The sequence below is a fragment of the Podarcis filfolensis genome (assembly GCF_964270895.1).
Source record: "Podarcis filfolensis genome assembly, chromosome: 1".
Classification (NCBI taxonomy): Eukaryota; Metazoa; Chordata; class Lepidosauria; order Squamata; family Lacertidae; genus Podarcis; species Podarcis filfolensis.
This window is the reverse complement of record NC_139604.1, coordinates 61,114,919-61,138,684: the sequence shown is the minus strand read 5'-3', so window position 1 is coordinate 61,138,684 and position 23,766 is coordinate 61,114,919. Positions and strand designations below refer to the sequence as shown.

At 41.7% G+C, this 23,766-nt stretch overlaps 1 protein-coding gene across 12 annotated transcripts in view; it reads left to right on the top strand.

The window, feature by feature from the left end:
- The window catches only part of CHID1 (chitinase domain containing 1), a 98,430-nt gene that overhangs the window by 43,939 nt on the left and 30,725 nt on the right, over positions 1–23,766 (top strand). For 9 of the 12 annotated variants that reach the window (XM_083587532.1, XM_083587528.1, XM_083587536.1 and 6 more), the window contains one exon: positions 2,532–2,687. In XM_083587532.1, the coding sequence (XP_083443658.1) occupies positions 2,532–2,687 (156 nt within the window). Of the gene's footprint in view, positions 1–2,531; positions 2,688–5,540; positions 5,634–12,252; positions 12,467–23,766 lie in introns of those variants that run through there. The other 3 variants (XR_014541905.1, XR_014541904.1, XM_083587531.1) reach the window with 3 other exon arrangements.

Genomic DNA, 23,766 nt, shown 5'->3' with positions numbered 1-23,766 from the left:
TATTATTATTATTATTATTATTATTATTATTTAGAAGAGGAGTGGGCAGATTCTAGGCTTTATTTATTTTTTTACTTCATTATTATCTTTCTTTATGGTATATTTCTCCCCACCTCAGCATTTCATTTGAGATTGCATAGTAAATATATTGGACATTACCTACCATTGGCCTTACTCAAGAGGAGACCCATTGAAATCAATGGACAGGTATCTTGTCCATTAATTTCAGTTAGTCTAGTATGAGTATGGTTCAGGCATTGCCAAACTTGGCCCTCAAGCTGTTTTGGGACTACAATTCCCATCATCCCTGACCACTGGTTCTGTTAGCTAGGAATGATGGGAGTTGTAGTCCCAAAACAGCTGGGGGGCCAAGTTTGGCAATGCCTGGTTAGGTGTATATCATCCATTGGCTACCATTTTTTTTTGACTTGCCTGTATTAGCTTTTCTTATATCTGTTCTTGGATTGGCAAATAAGCCTCTAAAATCCCTGTCCAATATGGCTTCTGAGGATGAAGAACTAAAAAAGGAATCTTGCATTTTACGTTTTCTCCCTCTTTGCTTTGAAACAGTTCTGACAGTTGCTCTCTATACACCCTTATATTTTCTTCCCACTTTATCAAATGGTGTCTTAAGGATTTGTATCTAGTTATCTCGACTGTCAGTTTGAAGTGCGCACACAAGATAAGGGAAATCATCCAGTGGCTTGTCCAAGAAATGTACAAACAGAATTCCATATTACATAGAATGTACTGCTTTTTTCCTTTAGGACTTTTAAAATTTCAGATGCCTTCCGCCAATGATAGGCATATTGAAAAGAGGCAAGGAGAATGTTACAACAGAAGGCAAACTGTCAAGGATGCAAGGATCCTTTCTTAAAAAAACAACAGCAACACTTTACTTGAATTGGTTGAAGCGTACTTGAAAATACAAATATAAAATGACATGTTTGGAACATAGAAAAACTGTATGTGTGAAGAATGCTGGACCTACTTTTGTGTACATCTATATATTTTAGAAAGCTGTTTGCTGTGCATTTGGACTCATGTTGAGATACTGTAACAAAATTTTGCGTGATGGTGCCTGGGTTCAAGTTTTTTGTCTATGTTCAGATACAATTAAATGCAATTTTTAATTGAAATGACAGACTGACCCTTTCAAAACTGCACTGATTTTAACTAATGATTTCAAAAGGGCACTAATTTTGGGAGGTTCTTATACTTCCTGAGGGATGCGGGTGGCGCTGTGGGTTAAACCACAGAGCCTAGGACTTGCTGATCAGAAGGTTGGCGGTTCGAATCCCAATACGGGGTGAGCTCCCGTTCCTCGGTCCCTGTTCCTGCCAACCTAGCAGTTCGAAAGCACATCAAAGTGCAAGTAGATAAATAGGTACTGCTCCGGCGGGATGGTAAACGGCGTTTCCGTTTGCTGCTCTGGTTCGCCAGAAGCGGCTTAGTCATGCTGGCCACATGACCCGGAAGCTGTACGCCGGCTCCCTCAGCTAATAAAGCGAGATGAGCACCGCAACCCCAGAGTCGGCCATGACTAGACCTAATGGTCAGGGGTCCCTTTACCTGAGCAATGCCAGGTACAAGGTTGCTGGTATGTACAGAAATACAGCATGCCTTTTTAGAGATACAAGACTGTATAATTTTCTGGGTTCTTTTATAAACATTGCTTCTGAGTGGTTCTATATACTTGTTTATGCTAACATCCATATCCTACTTTCCTAGGCAAAATGCCCAATCAAGGTGGCTTACAAGATAAAAACAATATAAGAAAACCATATAAAATGTAATCAGACATGAAATAACAGCAATGGAAACAAGTGTAAAAGTTAATTAAGTAATGCTTTCTGAAATAGTATGTAATTGCTTGCTGCTGATCTGAAGGTTGGCGGTTCGAATCCCCGCGATGGGATAAGCCCCCATTGTTCTGTTCCAGCTCCTGCCCACCTAGCAGTTTGAAAGCACGTCAAAGTGCAAGTAGATAAATAGGTACCGCTCCGGTGGGAAGGTAAACAGTGTTTCCATGAGCTGCTCTGGTTCGCCAGAAGTGGCTTAGTCATGCTGGCCACATGACCCGGAAGCTGTCTGCGGACAAACGCCAGCTCCCTTGGCCTATAGAGTGAGATGAGTGTGCAACCCCAGAGTCGTCCATGACTGGACCTAACGGTCAGGGGTACCTTTACCTTTACCTTACAGTTTGTCTCTCCAAGACGGGAGTGTTAGAAATATCCATTCAGTATCCAAGGAAATACCCATGACCAATCCCTGACATCTCTCGGTGGGTCTGCAAATGTCTCTAGTCTGAATAGTTGCTACCAGTCAGTGTAGGCAGTACTGAGCTTGATGGACCAATGGGCCTGACTCACTATAAGACAACTTCTATGTTCCTTTCTCCTAGCAAGCAATACAGTTTGTTTTGGGGATTATGATCTCCTTAGAGCAAAGGTTTGGTTTAAGATGCTTTTGCTTCTTTTTGAAAGCTGTCCCTTGACATCATATTTTATTTCTTTGCTGCTGATCTCCAGGCCTGGCCCTAATTCCCCTCTACCTTGGATGCGGGCGTGTGTTCAAATGCTGGATCCAGAAGCCAAGTGGAGAAGTAAAATTCTTCTGGGTCTGAATTTTTATGGCATGGACTACTCGGCACTGAGCGCTTCTGGAGAGCCAATAATTGGAAACAAGTAAGGTTTCTAGAAAACTGCCTTTTGTTGTTATTATTAGTGTCTTGAGTGAAAATTGGGGCTAGGTTAGACGTGACAGAGCCATCTGATTACATGTTTTTATTAATTATTATTATTATTTAGAATATTTTCAGCTACTCTTCATTGCAGTTTAGATACCAGGGTGTGTTAAAATAGTACTGGAGTCAATTCTACAACAGTAAGCTTATTCAAAACAAAACAAAACACCACTATATCAACTCACCCTCTAGGTCTTTACTTTGCTGGAATAGGCCTTAAAGCATTATTTAGGGTGTTGCCCAACTTAGATTCTCACCTGGAGTTAGATAATTCAGTGAATATTGGCACTTAATGGAACTGAAAGTCATAGCACAAATATGGGGAGAAGTTAGTCAAGAATGGAGAAAAGTGCCTGGAACAACAAATTTGGGGTTGGGGGTTGCTGTTACACCCTACACCTCCCCACTTTATATGCAAACACAGCAAACAAATGGAAATAACGGGTTTTCTTCCTACCTGGTCCCTCCTCTTTGGCACATTTTCCCACCCAGGGGCTCTGGACATTCTACCTGTCTCCACTCTGGTCCTGCTCTGCCCCCTCTCCTTCAGCTACCCTGCGCCCTGGGCTTTCTGTTTCTTAACCTTCTCCCTAGGCCCACGTTCCAGCCCTTAACACAACTATGTTCAATGTGTATGTCTTTATTCTCTTGCCTGATGTGCATAATTATGGCAAGTTCAAGACCGTATAGAATTAGTGTGGAATTAAGATCTGGCAATGGGCTAAGGGGTAAACAGCCTTGTCACTGAGTCCTGGACTGGCCTTGTAATAATACGGTCATAATGCTGTGGAATTCTTCAGCCTTTCCTTCTCTTAGCACAGGAGCAGCTTTAATAATATGGAAAGTTATTTCTACAACAGATGAAATGAAGCTCTAATTGTAGGCTTTTCCAGCTGAATATTCAGCACATGGATAGCATACCTTCTTATTAAATTCATGCACTAGACAATAATTTATTATGTATCAGCTTTGGGAATTGTAGCCCTCTTAATAACAGCCCAGATACACAGCAACACTCTTGAGCTTAAATATGTCCTTTGCGCTGAATACTTCTACTGGGATTGCCAACATAGTGGCCATCACACATGGTCTTCCATGGCACCTACCAGGTTCCTTTGTCCCCTCTCCCCTCTCCTCACCGAGGAGACCACATAACAACGGTCCTGAAAGACCCACATTGGCTCCCGGTACATTTTCGAGCACAATTCAAAGTGTTGGTGCTGATCTTTAAAGCCTTAAACAGCCTCGGCCCAGTATACCTGAAGGAGCGTCTCCACCTCCATCGTTCAGCCTGGACACTGAGGTCCAGCTCTGAAGGCCTTCTGGCGGTTCCCTCACTGCGAGAAGTGAGGTTGCAGGGAACCAGGCAGAGGGCCTTCTCGGTGGTGGTGGTCCCCTGTGGAACCGCCCTCCCATCAGATGTCAAGGAAATAAACAACCATCTGACTTTTAGAAGACGTCTGAAGGCAGCCCTGTTTAGGGAAGTTTTTAAGGATTGATGTTTATCGTGTTTTTAATTCTGTTGGGAGCCACCCAGAGTAGCTGGGGAGCCCCGGCCAGATGGGTGGGGTATAAATCATCATCATATTCACCCCCACCCTGAAGGTCGGCTTGAAATAAGCATTTGGTTGTAGCCAGTGGAATGGGTTGTGGTGTGTGCTTGGCTGCGGTTTGTGTGTGTGGTGCTCACAACAGTCTCTCTTGGTGCATATATTCCTGGGCCCAAAAAGGTTGGCAGTCCCTAGTTACTAGTGCCTTGCCTGCCCTATCTACCACATAGCGAAAATGCCTTTAATTTGAGCAATATTGTGATCAGGCATTTTCTGAAATACTTTGAAAGGCTGGGTAAAGTGCTCAGTCACACACATGTATTTTGTGCCTAGTGTGGAACTTTATTGAGCTATGTGATAATACATTTTTGGTGAGAAAGCCATTCCCAGCTGTCAGGGTGTGCACACTCAGAGGGGTGTGCTCCTGCCTTTCCGCCTTAATTCCATTTCCCTCTCCTTCCTAACTGCAGAATCTGCAAGTCATTTCTTTTTTTTTTAGGTTTATCTGAAGTCCTCCAGTTAAATATAACAAAGCGTAACTATTTGCCCTATGAAACTAAGAGAGAAGCACATCAAACGTTTCATAGATTAACTTCAGTGAAAGTGCAAATGTAATAGCTCCTTTTGCGTCAATGAGGACATATTGAAATATCTTCAAAACTGACTCTAAAATCAGGCTGTGTGCCCTTAACGTCTTTAAAAGAATCTTGAGTGGGTCTTTTATGTCGGTTTACACACTAAAGAAGGTTTGATATAATAAATTGTAAGTTGAAAAATTTAAGAGATTTGACATTGAATTGTGCTGTTCAAAGACAAAGGAAGATTCTTTGCAAACTATGTAAGGATGCAGAATTCCCCTGAGAGCTTTATTGGCCGCCTGCCATGCTGTAAATAGTGGGTAATAAAAAGCGATACTTAGAAAGGCTAGAGGTGAGAGCTTCCCTGCAAATTATGGTAATGAAGAATGTTAAAGGTATGGCTGCAAGTGACCTTAGTGGGGCGGAGAACAGGACCCCCCAATATTTGGAGTGGTGATGAGCGGATGTACCAGTAAAATTATTAGGTGTGGCTTGCTTGCAGCAGTGGCTTGTTTACAGCAACATATCTGTGGGGAGATATGGACGTGTTTCCAAGGTCATAACTGCAACAGGGATACAAAGGTAATGTAATATATTGATTGAAATGATATTTTGACTGGTGTCAAAATAGAGCTAAATTACATAATACTTTTCTTTTCATCTTAGAATAAGGAGACACAGCTTGTTTCCTAGGAGCAAGCTCCTCTGAACTCATTGGGAGTTAGTGTTGGATCGTTATGCTTAGGATTGTGCTAACAGGTGAGGCTTAGTGAAGGCAGCTGGCTGGGCAGAGTGTGGTCTATTTGCATATTCACACCGATTGGTTGCTTTCAGCCTTGTGCAGTGAATGAAGTCATTGAATAATGCTGTTGGGGATATTTTTGCTAGCTGCATCTTATTCAAAATCAGAAGACATTTGGCACCACAATTTTGGCAAATAAGATGAAGATAGAGAAATTTGTATGGTTGATGAAATAGATGATAGAGGGCAGGGACTCTTGACACCACCACTGTAGAACAGCAGGTGCACAATCATTCATGAGTCTTCCCAGGTTTTGTCAATCACTTCTACAGAGAGCAGATATTGGTAACACTTGTATTATCCACATACTTACACTTTCTGAGAGGGTGTTGTTGCTGCATCTGTTGCCCTTGCCTCTTGTGTACAACTTGGTATACAAGCAAGGACTCTTAAATATGCCTATCCCATGTGAATAGCAAGGGAGGCTTTGCCAGAGGCTTAACCATTTGGCTGCATATTGGCAGGCACAACACTGCAGCTGAGTTCACAGAGAATTCTAAGAACATACGAAAAGCCCTGCTGGATCAGGCCACAAGGGCATCTCCTCCAGCTTCATGTTCTCATGGTGGTTCACCAGATATCTGTGGGAAGCCCACAAGCAGGAGATGGATGCAGCCGTTCCCTTACCACTTGTGTCTCCCGACAAATGGTATGCAGAGACATGTTGCCTTTGATCCTGGAGGTAGGTAGCATGCAGCCATCATGAGCAGTAGCTATGGCTATTGACCAGGTTCGGTCACAATGTTTATAATGTTCTTACTAACCATAGTTTAACTACCGTATTTTTTGCCCTATAGGACGCACTGTCCCATAAGGCGCACCTAGTTTTTTGGGGGGGAAATAAAGGAAGATCTGCGCGAAGCCTGGAGAGCGAGAGGGCTCGGTGCGCACCGACCCCTCTCGCTCTCCAGGCTTCAGCGAAAGCCTGCATTCGCCCCATAGGACGCACACACATTTCCCCTTCATTTTGGGAGGGGAAAAAGTGCGTCCTATGGGGCGAAAAATACGGTAAATCACAGTTCCTTGTGCTTGGATGTCATCGGAAACTGATTTGTTGTTTGTTAAAACAGAAGCTTCCAATTTCCTCCTTGTGGCTGTGAAAGAACTGAAAAAGGGAGAGGGAATGAGTTTGTGAGACTCACTTCAGTTCATCCATATATTGGATGAACTGTGGGCTCCTGTTGCCTCTGAGCTGTGCCACAGTCCTTTCACAGGGAGCATTGAAATGGCACATTTACAGTTGTTGGGCTGAATATGTCTCATCAGTTGAGAAATGCTGTACTGAAATTTTTTGGTGTGTTTCCTTAAAGTGAGATAAGACATTTCTTCTTTTGACATATAGCCTATGAGTGTTGTGCTTTATAATCAATGGACTAGTCAACTGCAATGCTTTGCTTGTCTTTAATATGCTTAGTGAGGTGCAATTGAATGAAGTGAAAAACATCCCCTCTCCTGTGAATTTTATTAGGTTTCATAATTGCCAAACCCAATAGATAGAACTGCATATTGGGGTTAATAAAGGTCCATAGAAACAGATGTTCTTTGGTCATTTAGTCCTTTTATTTTCTAAAACTTAATTAACCGAAAATGAGAAAAGCCCTGTAATTGCCAAAGCCTGCATTTGCAGTAACTTTGGCTTACACTTTGTAGCTTTTGTCTCCTGTACAGTCTTAACTGTGGGTAAATCCATGCTTCTGGTAACTGGAGCTTCAATCAGAAATACAGAATAGCTTCTAAGGACTTGTTCACACTTGGCATGCATATCACTTGATTTCTCAACAAATGACTGTGGCTGAATGTGTGAACTGACTTCTTGGGCAATGCATTGTATTTGAGTTTTGTGAGGTAATTTAAAAGTTCTGCCTGCCTATGATAGCTTATCCATGTGTGCAAGCCATTATTTATCACACTTGATGTTGCATTCTCTATGTTTCGAACATATCTTGGCTCAGTTAGCTGATTCTCACATACAGTCACCTTGTTCCTCCCTTACACAAACTGGAAAACAAGCCAGGAAGGATTCAGTTAATCACAGTTCTGTAGTTCTATTGCAACAGGAAACAATAGTTTCCTTAAAAGCCCAGATATGAAAGCATGTTTTAAATTGGCTTAATTAATACCATTGCTTTTTCAGAAGCTATTAACCACAGTTTCCTGCTTCAGAATTAGCTAAACATTTCCTGACTTCTTTGTGCAAAGGAAAGAATGAAGCAGGTAAAAGAGTCTGGCTTCATCTGGATGCAATCATTATACAAACTGTCATAGGTGAGCAAGCCCTAAAAGATGGAATAAATATTTTCCAAATTTTCTACAGTAAGTTGTTTCATGCACAGAAAGAGTTCTCCTTGTGCAGTGGGACTTCCCACTGGATGGTTGGCATGCATCTGTCTCTGGAAACAATGGATGTGTGTGCCTTCAGGGGTGAAGTCAAACTGTTGGAGAGTTAAAGTGCCTGCTGTGGCTGTAGAGACCAATACAGGAGAAACATGTTTTGTTGCAGCAGGGGCAGATGAAGGTGTCCGGTTGTGACTTCCGGGTTGGCGCCTCCGGCAATGGCGGAGCTCCTCCGATCGGGAGGAACTTGCTCCGTGAAAAGCAGGGTCTGACCGCCACGGTGAAGGCAGAGACCCATAGAAATCACAGGCGGGAGAAGCCTGTGAACTTGGGATTCGGCTGGCACCCTTTGCGCCTCCCCTACTCGCGGGGAAACCTGTTTTGGGGATCCGGAGTGACGTGGGGTGAGCGGCGCAGTGCTTTGAATCGACCGCTTCTTTCACGGAGTGAAGCCGCATTGCTGTTGCCAGAGAGCGCTGACTTTTTCCTGTGGACAATTGGATTTTAAATGACTACCCGTGAGTAGAACGGAAAATTGGATCTTGAAATACTTTAATTTGGCACCGAAGCGGGAAGGTTCTAAACAGGAAGTCCGCCTTCCGCTTTTGTAAATAGATTGAAGCAAAGACGCTACAAGCTAAAGTCTTTGAAAGCTTTTGATAAAGGATTAAATTTCCACCGGACGAAAATATATAACCCCTCTTGGAAGCAGGAGAAGAGGGGAGAAGTTTTGGAACTAGTGTGCCTGCAGGAGAGAGTGAAAATCAAATTGCCACTGCTCTGAACCTGGAAAAGGGCTGCCAGATGACGTTCGGGGAATGTTCATTGACAGAACGGATTTGACAGCTAGCTAAAATAAGAAAGGTACTGTTTCCATTGTCCTCTTCTGCGTTTAAAAATGGAGGGAAAAGTAACCAAAAATTGAAACTATTGTTATTTGCTCGAGTCGTGCTTGAAAGAATTGATACAAGTGGAGACTGTTTCCCTCTAGAGGGAGCATGTGAAACTGTTACAGGAGTGCAACAGGGAGATCTCCAGCTGCAAGATAAAGATTCTGAGAACCAGAGACTGACCTTGGACCATTCAAAATGTTGATAGGAGAAGCTATTGTGACTGTATTATACAAGATAAACTACTCGCTGGAACAGCTCCATAAAAAGACAGATGACACGATCTTTAAAATTGACAACTTGGAACAGAAAGTGACTAATTTGAGTCAAAAAGTGAGTACCAATACAGAAACAATTCAGGATTTGGCACAGGAACATATCTTGGTCGGACAAATGGTGGAGGAAAAGGAGAAAGCTGATGATGTGAAACCAAAAGTAGTACAAGCGGGATCCTTAATTTCTCAGAAGCAAATTGAGGATTATAAATTGAGGTCTTTCATGACTGAACCTAGCAAAAGTCAAATTTTGAGGTTAGGATCCCGGCTTAGATTGAAGAAGGAAAGTTGGAAAGAACCCTCTATCCAGGGATTGGCTGACTTTTGGGACATGGACTTGGTTTTGGAGGAGCCTGAAGTTTTGGGGGCCTTTAGAATTGGAGGAATCCTGAAATACGTTCTGAAACACTTTATGGACTTTATTTTTAACTTTTGAAATTTGGCTGAACTGTCCAGAAGGAACAAAAGTATTGCTAGGCTGGAGTTTTCCCGAGATTTGCTCCTGAGCATCAAAGAATATGAAGAAGACCTGCAGAAGGGACTTGGAAAAGATTTAAGAGCCTTGGATATAAGATCACCAGGTTGATGGACTATATGGAACTGACGGAAAGGACTGGCAGAATCCGAAGCCAGGGAGAGGAGATAGTGGAAGATTACTGGAAAATTTAAAGTGTTTATTTAGAAATATTGTTAAAGTAATGACTGTTAGAAAAATGGTGGAAGGATATTTTATGGATTTAGCAGAAATGCTATAAGAGGTTAGGTGCATATAAGTAATTTACCCTTAATGTGAAATAAGGTTAAAGAATATGTTATTTATAATATGACAGAAAATAGAGAAAGATGGAAAGGATTTGCTGAAACAAGTACTAGAAGTGGGATACAAAAAGGGAGGTGTGAGGAAGTCGAGGAAACAAGGGAATGAAGGACAGAGTATGGAAAAGGAGGGATGTTTTTAAATCGTTTTTGTTTTGCTTTGTTTATGTGTCTAGTTTAATGGGTTTAGGTTGGGTTTGTATTGTTAATATATTGTATTTTTTTTGCCTTTCTTATTTCTTGTCTTTTTTTTCTTTTCTCTTTTTTGTCTTTTTCTCTTTTTCTTCTACTTTTTTGTAACTTTTAAAAGTAATAAATATTATTTAAAAAAAGAAGAAGAAGGTGGTGTCCGGTTGTGCTGTTGCAGGTGTGCCATGGCATTTATTTTTTCCCATGCCCATACCTTACTTAGCACCACATTGACATCCACCCATACTTAGTGCCATTGCTTTGCTCCTTTTGTGTCTTGGGGGCATATAAAAGATCAGTGACCACAAAGCTAAGAAACTAGCAGACATAATATGTAGCATTTGTTGTTCAGTTAATAGTTCACCTTCATTGGATGTTTGGGGGGTTAAGGAAGACCTTTGAGGATATATTTTATTTTTTGCTATTTCCTCTACATAAAGTTCCGAGGACACAGCTTGCTAAACAGTTACCTTTAAAACTTTTAAAGTTTTAGCCAATGGAGATCCTGCTGGGTGTGAGTCTGTAAATGCGCCTTTGTTTGTTATGTCTGACATTTGAGAATTCTTTCTGCATCTGCTTGCAAGTTAGTTTAGTTTCCTGGATGCTGCTGCAGGCTACAGAGCTTGTGATCTACACACACACACACACACACACGGAACTTCCTCTCCCCCTTTAACTGTAGGGTGAAATTTAGATTCGCTTGGCCTTTAGCATTTGCTTGCTACCTGATTCAGCATCTTGGGCATCTGTCACTTTTGCATGATTGCTTGATCACACAACTTTTTGTTCCATTTCTGCACCTTCACTAATTATCTTTTCTAGTAAGTGATTGCTCAATCTGTCCACATTTAATTCCCACATTGACAGGCATAATTGTAATAAAAAACAAGACTTACGAGGCTTATAGGCACTGAAAGCTAAGCACATTAACTTAGTTTCACATTAAAGTTATAATTGGAAATCCTTAAGTCAGAAGAATTTATAATATATCTGAATTGTCTTAACATTTATTAATGCTTGTCCATTTGAGCGCAACTGATCAACTTAAACCAGAGGCTGTAACACCAGCACAAACCCACACTTATAAGCATCCTAAGGGGTCTGTTTCCTCCCCTTTTCCTTTAGCGGCGCCACAAGCTGCTTTTATGCCAGAAGGATAGGAGGTTTGGTACAGTGGCTTTAGGGGACAAAAGAGAATCAAGGTGCACTGCATAAGTATCTTCTCCATCCTGTTTCTCTAGATTGTGGCCAGTGTTTGCTTGTAGGTCTGAGTGTGCCATTGTTTTTTGGAGTTAACGTTTTATTTTTTATTTTTTCCTTAATTTTTATTAAGTACAAATTAGAAAACATACATATTTACAACAAAAGAAAATACAAAAGAAAAAGAAAATACATTTAACCAAGGGAAAAAATTAGAGAATACTTTGTCTCTTTTCATATTTACAGTTATTTATACCTCTATAAAATGCTATTCACAATAAAGGAGTGAAATGAAAGATAAGATACCAGAAAAAAGAAAAAAAGAACAAAGAAAAAATAAAGAAGTAAAAGAAAAGGATCACAGGTGAAATTTTTTTTAAGTAGATAAGTATTCACTATACATAGCCGTTTCCCATCTATATTTATATTCAATTGTATAATTTCATCTTGTCCCTATCTACCTTAAAAAGTGTTTTTGTTTGTTTGTTTGTGTTTTTTGGTGTTAACATTTTAATCCCAAAGCTATCTTAAGCTACCAGGACACAATTTCTCAAGTTTCCTTTAAGGAGGCATTGATGTTAAACCATTTTAAAGCGTTAAAAAAAAAAAGTTTGTAGACCTGACCTTTTAGGTTACACACATGATTTTTACGAGCAATCTGATGGCTTTTGGTTTCCTGCTGCAACTTTCCACCCTTGTGCCAGAGAAGTTCCTTGCTTTTGTGCATGTCCACATGACGTGTCTGAACTTTCAAAGAAGTGTGTTCACTTTTTGTTGCTGGTTCCCACCAGCAGAGATACTGTGAGGTGAACATGAATGCTTAAAGATTTTCTTTCTTGTTATCCTGTCTCCTGTCTAATCTTTACTTCCAGTCAATAGCGCCAGTAATTAGCTGTGTAGTATCAGTGGGAGCAAAACCTCTTCAGACCAGCTACAAGGCAAGGTGGAGCGAAAGAACCAAGATCAGACATTCCTAATCGTGAGCAGGAGCAACAAAGGCATATTACAAATTCTAAACATGGATCTTTTGGTATTTAGTCTCCTTTTGCTTAAACGGACAGAACATTAAATGTGACTTGTACAACATGCTGTGCTTTAAGTTGACTTGGTTCTCCGGCATTTTCTGTTTGTTTATTTCACTTGTAATTTGCTTTCTCCCCTTGAAAACTGAAATGTCAGAATGAACTTATTATCCACATTCAGGTAATATGCCTCAGTTTCAAATTAAAAATGAGTCTGATAGACCACTCATTGTACATATGGGGGAACTGAAAGCACTTAGTGATGTTAGTTTGGTCAAAACTTCAATCTCTTGGTGGCCCTAAATGAGCCATCAGAAGCTGTCAGAACCAGACATAAAGAAAAGAAGAAACATTTTTTAAAAAAAATGCATTCAAATTGAAATTCATTGAGGTATTTGTTGTTGTTAAAGAGGATTTGTAGCTCGTGGTCTCAGTCAATATGTTACGAAAAAGAAAATGTTTTTAATAGAACAGTATCCACATGTAAGCAAGCCAGACGTTTGTATATTTGTGGTGGTCAGACTGATATTGTAGATTTTGAAAATGCTCTGGAATGACAGAGTTAACAGCAACCTATGTATTTTAGAGTTGATGGTGCATTAACTCATCTGACATCCTGCAGAAGTGTCCATAACTCTAAAAACCTGGGTTCTGCAGGAATGGGTCAAAGCTTTGTAAGTGAAAGGCATTTTGAAATAAAATATATTGCAGTGAAGCAAAGGATGAGGCACACCAAGCTTTCAGTAAAGTAATATTTATGGAGAATTGTGTGTCTTTTGACTGAGATGGAGGCCTTCGGAATGGAGAAATGCCTGCACTCCCACAACGCTCAGTGTATACACGTATATGGATGTGTTTTACGGAATAGAAATCTTTTGAAATGTTTCCTCGTGTAGTACACTCCCTAGAAGTGATAAAAGTTTAAAGAATCTGGAGATGAATGTTGAGGGAATAGAGGATCTGTTTTAAAGAGTGGAAAGTGAGCTGCTAAGACTGTATGAGGGCCAGCCCAAGACATTTAGAAGTCTGAAGCAAAGAAGAAAATGGTTGTACCTCATTCTGTGTGCAGAAGGGGCTGGATTGATAATTGAACCTTTCTTCAACACTGGCAATGGGGTGCCTTCCTCTACTACCTTAGGTGGTGTATAATATGTCTAGCACATACAGCTCTGCTCTCCAGAGAGACAGGCCAGGAAGCTTAGGAGGAATGACTGCTCCTGGTGGTGGAAAGGCTGCCACTGCTACCTGAGGAGATTGCCTCACTCTCCCTAATGATTAGCGATGGCTGGCCCTGCTTATTGCACTGCAAGGAACTAAAGCTGATGGCAGCTGGATATTCAGCACTTTTCTTTTTGGGCACATCTTGCTGCTGTATTACATCCAAGTGGAGAAAGCAGCTAGCATAGTTTGCTTCGCCTGCTTAGGTGGTTCAGTGGCCATAAGACATAGTTGCAGGCCCAGAGACGATGAGCCCATGGGATATATGGGATTTAGACTGAGCGCTGGGTTACAGAGAAGGTAGAGTGAAATGTGATGACAAACAGGGATCCTTAGGAAGAAAGAATTTATACAGGCTGGAGGCAGAAGAACTGGAAAGGTTTTGAAAGATGTTTCAGAGACACCTGTTTGCAGTTTTGTATTGTGTGCCTTAGGGGGTTGTTTGTTTGTTCCTGGAGGTGATCAGGGTTAGTTGCAGAATAATCACTTCAGGAGCCACCTTTTGTTTGTGGATACCAGTGTGGTAGAATTCAGTGTTGTCAACTTTTGTTTGAATTCACCATTCCCCATGTTCAGTGAATGCAGAACTTCGTAAATACCGTATTTTTCCCTCTATTACACGCAGATTTTTTCTCCTAAAAAGTAAGGGGAAATGTCTGTGCGTGTTATTGAGCGAATGTGTGGTCCCTGGAGCTGACAAGCGCGAGTGAAGGCAAAAATCAGGCAAATATCAAATCGTCCGGAGAAGGGAGGAAAGGAGGAAGCTGCTGCTTTCCTGCATTCTGCCTCAGGGTCTTACTGCCCACCTGCTTCTGTTTCCTTACTGTGTTTGCTCAAACGGAACAAAGAGCAGAGAAAACCCCTCCCCTCCAGGCAAGCAGAGCGTCCTTCCTTCTAATTCCTCTCCGTGCGTCTGGGACTCGAAGGCAACATGCAGGTGGGGGGGGGGGAGAGAGAGAGCTGGTTGGCTTGTGGGGGGGGGGACTTTTGCCTTCCTTTCCTCCCTCCGGTAAAACCCCTCTCCTGCATTCTTAGCCAGCTGCTTCTCTGCACACCCCTCTCCTTGTCGCTTCTATGTTTTTCCTTCCCTCCCTACTTAAAACGTGGTTCCAATCACGGATCCACATGGATCCTCAGGATCTTTGCATTGAGTCACCCCAAATTCACCATCAGATCACATAGCATGTCCATGGCTACAGCCTGCACCAAAAAAATCACGCACCCACTGTTGCCTGGGGCTGCAATGGTACAAAAACGTGGTTACAAAGCATGGATCCACATGGATCCTCAGGATCTTTGCATTGGATCACCCCAAATTCACCAACAGATCACATAGCATGTCCATGGCTACAGCCTGCACCAAAAAAATCACGCACCCACTGTTGCCTGGGGCTGCAATGGTGCAAAAACGTGGTTACAAAGCATGGATCCACATGGATCCTCAGGATCTTTGCATTGGGCTACCCCAAACTCACCATCAAATCACATGTCTGTGGCCGCAGCATGAAGCACAAAAATGATACATCCACTGTTTCATTCAGAATTTTTTTTTCTTGTTTTCCTCCTCTAAAAACTATGTGCGTGTTATGGTCAGGTGCGTGTTATCGAGCGAAAAATACGGTAATAGGTGTTGGACTCAAATTCACTCTCTTGAAGGATGCATTTCAGAACTGTGTGTAGGCATTTTGTGTTTTCTGGATCAGCATCGCACCAGACCAAAAAGTGTCCATATATTACTTCTGTTACTAGAAAAGCGCTTCTGGGGCTTAAAGCAGCCTCCCCCAGTCTTGTGTCCTTAGATGTTGTTGAACTACCATCCCACAGTCCCTGACCATTGGCAATGCTTGTTGGGAATGATGCAGGGTTGTAGTCCATTAATATGTGGGTATACAAGGAGGTGGAAGGCTCCCCAATGTATTCTGCTCCACAGTGCTGAAATAGTTTTCCATAGACCATTGTTGAATTTTGGAAATCAATGAACCAAGTTGACTTGCCTTTTCTCAAAACAGTAATAGCACAAAAATCACTTTTGGCTTTTGACCTCCACATTTGTGTGATCTCCATCTTGATGGGGAAAATGAAGTACTTTTTTCAGTTTGAAGGTACTGAAATGCAGTTACGTCAAGGAAATGTATTTATAACTTGAGAACTCAGATCAAAGGTTTTAAGAAAAATGTTCCAAGTCCTTGAATATAAGAACTGAACATGTGCTTCATACGCCCAACACATTGCAAAGTGACAACTTCATATTAATTTCGACTGTGCTCCAGTGAGGGAGGCAGCCATAATAATACTGCAGTTATAAAAATCATTTTCATTACTTTGGGAGGGTTTACCCTTCAGATACAGCGTCAGTGGGAGGAGAGGAACCATTGCTTTAAAATTTTGGGTGGCTTCTATGGGTGTAATATCCTTCAGCAGAAGCAATTGTGAAAAACTTTATAGACTATTTTATCCCTCATAGCTGTTACAATCACATTTCCCTTTCATGACAGACTGCATAAGACTGTAAAAAGACATGACATTTTAAGGATAAATATTTTTACTTCCTCAACAGATCAAATTTTATTCTCAGTTATGCTTTCATCTCTTAAAGAGTAGGTTTCTTCTGTTTTTGTAAAATTTGCCTACTTTTTGTGATAATTTGAGAAAACTTCTCAGCTTTGAGTGAGTGTGTGCTCTACTACATAACATACCTTCCAGTGAAAATAACTCTTATGATTATGTGGAGGAAGTGAAATACTGTAGGAACTAGTTTGACTAGCAAAATGCTAGTCCAAACCTAAGTTCTCCTAGACAAGCCATAACCTATAGGGCAAACTTTGGTTACAGATCATGGTTAGTGTGGAGAGAGTTGGTACCCCTCTTTGAGGGTTCACACATTTGCCCTATATGTGGTTTGGCTTAGTGTCTTATTCAAACCAGGCCATTGTTGAATAAGGACAGGTTTTATTCTTATTGACTCCCAAATTGCAGCGTTTTATTTTGTTCCATAGAATTCAGTGGGAGCCATTCTGGTGCGTTTTTGTGAAAGAGAGAGAGGGTCTGGCTTTGTATTAACTTTTAGGATGAGTCAGTGCATGCATAATGCTGAGATTCCACTCTCAGGCCCTCTGAACTGTACATTTAAAGCAGTGTCACCATAAGAACAGAAGAAGAGCCTGCTAGATTAGGCCAATGGCCCCATCTAGTACAGCATCCTGTTTCCAAAGTGGTCACTGCTTCAGACCGTCATGGCTTCCCCCAAAGAATCATGGGAACTACAGTTTGTTAAGGGTACTGATAATTGTTAGAGATCCCTGTTCTCCTCAAAGTGTGGCAGTTCCCAGGGTTCCCTGAGAAGAGGGATTGACTGTTTAAACCTCTGAGAATTGTAGCTTATTGTTTATAGTTTAGCACATTTGCAGAAGTATTTGCAATGTGTGGCACTCTTGTAATCCATAGGTAATTTGTGTATATTCTTCCTCCACTCCCTCAACCCTTTTATAGTATTTGGCAATACCAAGCACATTTTGAAATAACCAATTAATTTATTTTAAAATCTGTGTTTTGTTGTTGTGCTATGCTGTCTAGGGAGCTGGATGTGGAGCAGTGAACGTTCTGCGCTTCTTCACTAGTGCCAACCTCTTAGTAAACTATTTCACCCACGTTCTCTGTTCTTTTCCAGAGGACTATTGCATTCTCTTTTATTCTATGTATTTTCCTACCAATAAAGTTTAAATAGGCTATTAAATCAATACGTCTTGGAGGAAGGAGCAATCCTCTCAAATTAGATCATTTACTGCAGGAAGACTAGTTTTATCAGACTCTTTCCCCCTGTAAATTAGTCTTAGAATACATGAGATTAGGCAGCTGATTGATTGCTATAGCTGAACAGAGGAACACTGTGCTTTAAATGGAAAATCTGCTTCACTCCTTATACTTCACTGTTTCTGAAGCTATTGTATAATATAAATGACTTGTAACTTTTATGTTTTATACAGTCTAATGGCATCAGTATGTTAGGATGGTTTTAACCATAAATCAACATAGCCATGTTGGGTGTAATAACCAAGTAAGGGTGTAATGGAGAACTGCACCATGCAAATACCCAGTTCACACATGACAGTAAGCCATAAACAATTTGTGTCCACCCCTCTTCTCCATGCGTTAGTGAAAATAGCTTATCAAAACTGTGTGATATTAGGGGGGGAAATGCTTTCAAAAAAATTATGTATCTGGAGAATGTCACACTAAGATGTTGATGTATTTTTGTGAGGGTTTTTTAAAAATTGCAAACTGCTGTGGAAATGTGAAAAATTTAACTTAAGATTGGAAAAAAATGGAAGATTTGGGCCACTTTAGCACCATACATTTAAAGCAGTATGATGCCACATTAAACAGTTATAGCTTCTGTCAAAGAATTCTGGGAGCAGTAATTTGCTAAGAATTGTTAGGAGATCCCTATTCACCTCACAGAGCTACAGTTCCTAGTTTCCTGTGGAGGGGGCTTGATTGTTAAACTGCTCTGGGCATCATAACTCTGTGAGGGAAATAGGGGTGTCCTATGAACTCTCAGCACGCTTAACAAAATACAGCTTCTGGGATTCCTTGGGTATGCTAGGACTTTTTAAAGTAATACAGTGGTATCTCGGGTTAAGAATTTAATTTGTTCTGGAGGTCCATTCTTAACCTGAAACTGTTCTTAACCTGAAGCACCACTTTAGGTAATGGGGCCTCCCGCTGCCGCCGCACCGCCAGAGCATGATTTCTGTTCTCATCATGAAAGAAAGTTCTTAACCCGAGGTACTGAAGCGTCTGTAACCTGAAGCGTCTGTAACCCGAGGTACCACTGTATAATAGTGCTTTAAATGTATGGTGTGATTGTGGCCTTAGAGAGGAATAGAAATGGACAGATTCACCTTTCACTGTTCTTGCCTTGCCTTGCCTGGTTCACATGTAATACTAAGTCAGTCCTCTAATTTATTTCCTCCCTGCTTACTGTTATGCATATACTGGGCCAGTAACTGTCTTTAACTTAACTCGAAGTTCACAAGCTTGGTCCTTCTAACTAACAGCCAGCTGGGGGAGGGGCCCCACCCCATTTGCCATCTCACACAGAACCCCTCTTTTCTTTGTTTCCCTTAATGGTCCATCACCCTGGCTAGGCGACCACCTCAACAGGAAGCTAGTCTGACTTATTCTTTAGCGCTTGCTAGATCCAGGGTTTAGAAGGGTCTCGGCATTCAGGTATATTGTGCGACTGAAGCAGATAGATTCTTAGACAACAGCAAACTTCCAGAATATTTACGCATATAAGCTGTATGTTACTTTGTGCTTTAGTCCGGAATTCCTCATCAGGATTGGTAGCCAAAAATCACCCCCGGCTATTCCCAAACCTATTAGCTTTGGAGAAAAATGTTGATCTTGGGAGAGTACTTCATTTTTAAAAGAGCAATACGCTTTCTGCTTGAACTCATACCAAACATTAGGAAAGTGTTTTAGCAAATTACAGTTCACCACTAACGACAGGCTTGGGAGAGGAGGTTGCTGTTGCACAGATGCTGTTGCCTTTTAACACGGCAACTTGTTTATTAACTGGGAAAATGCTGCCTATTGAGAGAGGATGGAAAAAGTCCCAAGAGCTCCTATATGAGAGGCGAACTGCATTCTACACATAAGAGCTCCAGTGCCATTTAAGAAAGGAAAACGCCTTCAGGTGATTAAATTTGAAGCGAAGGAGTCGTGTGTATGCCGGGGGGGGGGGGCTTTTAACCCTTTCTGTGCATTGCTTTGCTGTAAATCATTCTCCGATCCCAATAACTTTTCTCCCATGTGAATTTCCATGAGCATGCAACATATAGGCAGCATGTAGGCAGCACTCAAATAGCTTCTAGAATTTATGAAACAATGTAGAAACCAAGCTGATCCAAATACTGGTTCCACTTCTTCCAAGTCATTCATTCATATAAGGATTGCTCAAATTCTTACAAACCTTCTGAGTTTTTTTTCTAGTCTCATGTACTCAGCTTAGCATATAAACATGTGTTTATAAGTGGTCCATGTTTCACAAGCATATAGTAAGGTTGGTAGTACAATAGCTTTGTAAACAAGCATTTTGGTTTCCCTGCGAATGTCCCGGTCCTCAAACACGCTGTACTTCAATTGGGAGAAAGCCGCACTTGCAGAGCTCAGGCGATGCTGGATTTTGGCATCAATGTTGGCCCTTGTGGAAAGATAACTGCCTAGGTAGGAGAAGTGATTGACATTTTCCAATGTTACACCATTGAGTTGGATTTGTGGTGCTGCAGAGGGGTTGTTTTGTACTTGTTGGTGCAGCACTTTGGTTTTTTGGATGTTGAGTGATAGGCCAAACTTTTTGTAAGCGTCTGCAAAGATATTTAGGATGGTTTGGAGGTCATCCTCTGAGCGTGCACACACTACGTTGTCATCAGCCTACTGAAGCTCTATGATGGAAGTTACGGTAACCTTACTCTTTGCTTTCAGCTTGCTCAGATTGAAGAGCTTTCCATCTGTTCAATATATGATTTCTACTCTGGTGGAGAGTTTCCCTTCGACAAAGTGTAGGATCATGGCAATGAAAATAATGACTAGAGCAATAACACAACCCTGTTTAACACCTAATCCCACTGTGAATGGTTCACTTTGAGAGCCATTGTTATATGTGATTGTTGCTGTCGTATTATCATGGAGGAGCCAAATGATGTTTACAAATTTATCTGCGCAGCCAATTTTCAGAAGGACAGTCCACAGGGCATTACGATTTACAGTGTCAAAAGCCTTAGTCAGGTCAATAAACGCCATATACAGGGATTTGTTTTGCTCTCTGCATTTTTCTTGAAGCTGTTGAGCGGTGAAAATCGTGTCCACTGTCCCCTTAGAAGGCTGAAAACCATTTTGGGATTCAGGAAGGGTCAGCCTCGGATATTGTTAAGAGACGGTTTGCTAAGATCCTTGCAAGAATTTTGCTGGCCACAGCTAATAGAGAGATGCCGCAATAGTTTCCACAACCAGTTCTGTCACCTTTTTAAAAGAGATTGGTAATTTTGACATCCCTAAAGTCTGCTGGGATCTCTTCTCTTTCCCAGATTTTTTCGATGAGCTTGTGAAGTTGTTGTGTAAGTTCAATTCTGCCCACTTTGAAGATTTTGGCAGGTATCCCATCAGGTCCACTGGCTTTGTTGTTTTTCATTTGGTTAACAGCTGTACACAACTCTCCCAGAAAGATTCCACCAACGGTGTCTCCAAAATTTTTTACACATCACTTGAGAAGACAGGCGAACTAATATCAGTGTACTGGAAGAAGCAAAGATCACCAGTGTTGAAGCAATGATTCTTCAACATCAACTTCATTGGACTGGTCATGTGCGGATGCCTGATGATTGTCTTCCAAAGCAACTATTCTGTTCCGAACTTAAAAATGGAAAGCATAATGCTAGTGGTCAACAAAAGAGGTTTAAATGCTATCTCAAGGCAAATCTAAAAAAATGTAGTATAAACACTGACAACTGGGAAACACTGCCCTACGAGTGCTCCACTTGAAGGAACAGCCTTTACCAAAGGTGTCCTGGGCTTTGAAGACGCTCGAACTCAGGATGCAAGGGAGAAACATGCTAAGAGGAAGGCACGCTTGACAATTCCACACTGTGATCAACTCCCGCCCAGAAACCAATGTCCCCACTGTGGAAGGACGTGTGGATCCAGAATTGGCCTCCACAGTCACTTACGGACTCATTGTTAAAACCGTGTTTATGGAAGACAATCTTCCTCAGCTATGAGTGATCGCCAAAGAAGAAGAAGAATAAACATGTGTAATTCCTGGCTTAGACTTTTGCAATGAACATATTTTTTACCATATCAGGCTCCATCCACACTATACATTAAAAGCACTATGCCACCACTTTTAACAGCTGCGGCTTTCCCCTAATAATCATGGGAGCTGCGGTTTTAGGGTGCTGAGGTTTTTTTAGGAAACCCATATTCCCATCCACCCACAGAACTACAATACCCAGAGTTCTCTGGGAAGAGGGATGGGTTGTTAAACCATTCGGGGAATTGTAGCTCTGCAAGGGGAATAGGGGCCTCCTGATGACTCTCAGCACCTTTAACAAACTGCAGTTCCCAGGATTCTATGGGGGAAGCCATGACTGTTTAAACGCTGCTTTAAATGCATAGCACAGGTTGGGGCCATCAGAGATAGGGAACGTGGTCTTCTAAATGACGTTGGACTGCAACTCCCATCAGCTCCATCCAGCATGGATATTGGTCAGAAATGACAGAAGTTGTAGTCCAGCAAGTCGCCCATCTCTGCACTACAAACAAATGCACCACAGTTGCCACTAGTTGAGAGACTGTTCTTTTGATGCCACATAGTCCTATGGAATGTGATGAGGGGGAAAGCTGGGACCTCTCAATAGCTGACCCCTTCCGCTCTGCCACCCTCTAGATGTTTGATGGTGAAAATCTGCAGTGCAGAGCCTGCTGCACTTGTAGATGTCCCCCATGCAACAGAGTTCAGAATTTGGGAGATCTTCTGTCATGGAGAATATCATCAATAAGTAAAAGAGTAAAAACCATCCTAAACTTTTACAGTAGCTATTTTAAGATCCTAGAGATCTTGGATCTTGAAGAGTAAGCATTCATTTCTTTAACTGTCATAGATGATTATTAACAAGAGATAATGAAATTGGGGGATGGAGCAGAGGAAATTCAGTTTCCAGCAGAAGGTTAGTCAGTTACTTGTAACTGATCAAGATACTGATCCCACCAGATGTATATTTTTTAAAAAAAAGAAAATATACAAATTGTATTGCATTCAGATAATTAAAATGTCATAACAGTTTTCACATTCCGTTGCTTAATTAAGAGCAATAAAGATCATGCTAAATCTGAATGAATCAGTAATTTCCTCACTAATCACACAAATGCCAATGTCAGCATCATAATGGGATGCACAAATCTGGCAGTAATGAGGCTGCGGCTATTGGGGAAATTAATGTGAGTGTTCGCACAAATTGCACAGCAAGTTTTTTCCCAAGTTGTATTCAACTGCGTTTCCAAGCAGCAAATTTTAATAAACTACGTGCACCCAAGTATGGTTGTGATAGCCTAAGAAGTGTGTGTTGTATGTTTTAAGTCCTTATCTTTCCAGCGTGGTGAAAAAATAGGCATGTCTGCTCTACACTACACACTTTCTTCTTGTTTCTAGTTGATGTGATTTAGTTGAAGGATCATGCTACACTCCAAGCAATAGGTAAAGGTAAAGGTAAAGGACCCCTGGATGGTTAAGTCCAGTCAAAGGCGACTATGGGGTTGTGGCGCTCATCTCACTTTCAGGCGGAGGGAGCCAGTGTTTGTCCACAGACAGCTTTCCGGGTCATGTGGCTAGCATGACTAAACCGCTTCTGGCGCAACGGAACACCGTAACAGAAACCAGAGCGCATAGAAACACTGTTTACCTTCCTGCCACAGCAGTACCTATTTATCTACTTGCACTGGTGTGCTTTTGAACTGCTAGGTTGGCAGGAGCTGGGACAGAGCAACAGGAACTCACTCCATTGCGGGGATTTGAACTGCCGACCTTCCTATTGGCAAGCCCAAGAGGTTCAGTAGTTTAGACCACAGTGCCACCCAGCAATAGGGCTAGTAATACTGACATCTGTTATGGTGTTTGTGGTTCATTGTATTTACAGGTCACTCAGTGAATTAAGTAGAACTGCTAAGGGTCTAAAGCAGGCTCAGACAACTTGTGACCCACTAACTAACAAACAAACCATGTATGGAAGCCTGTCAGGGACATAATAAGCCACTTGCTTTGCTACCTGCCCATGACTTACCAAATGGGAAATTGCCAAAACCTAGCAAGCCACCATTGGAGGCCCTGCTAAGCTGAACTGAAGGCTGTACACTGCCCAGGGGGCTCCCAAATGATGCATCACAACCTTTACCTAATTTCAGAGGTGGCCAAAGGTTGTCCTGCCACTTGCCTGCCAGCCCCATTCCTTCTCCCCCACTTCTCACTCCTTGCCTACTTCAGAATTGTTTTTGCAACTGCAGATGCATCGTTATCACTGTCACACACACACCCCCGCCGCCCTGCTCTGACTTCCTCAGGATGATGTGTCTCACGAAGAACTCTGCACCTCC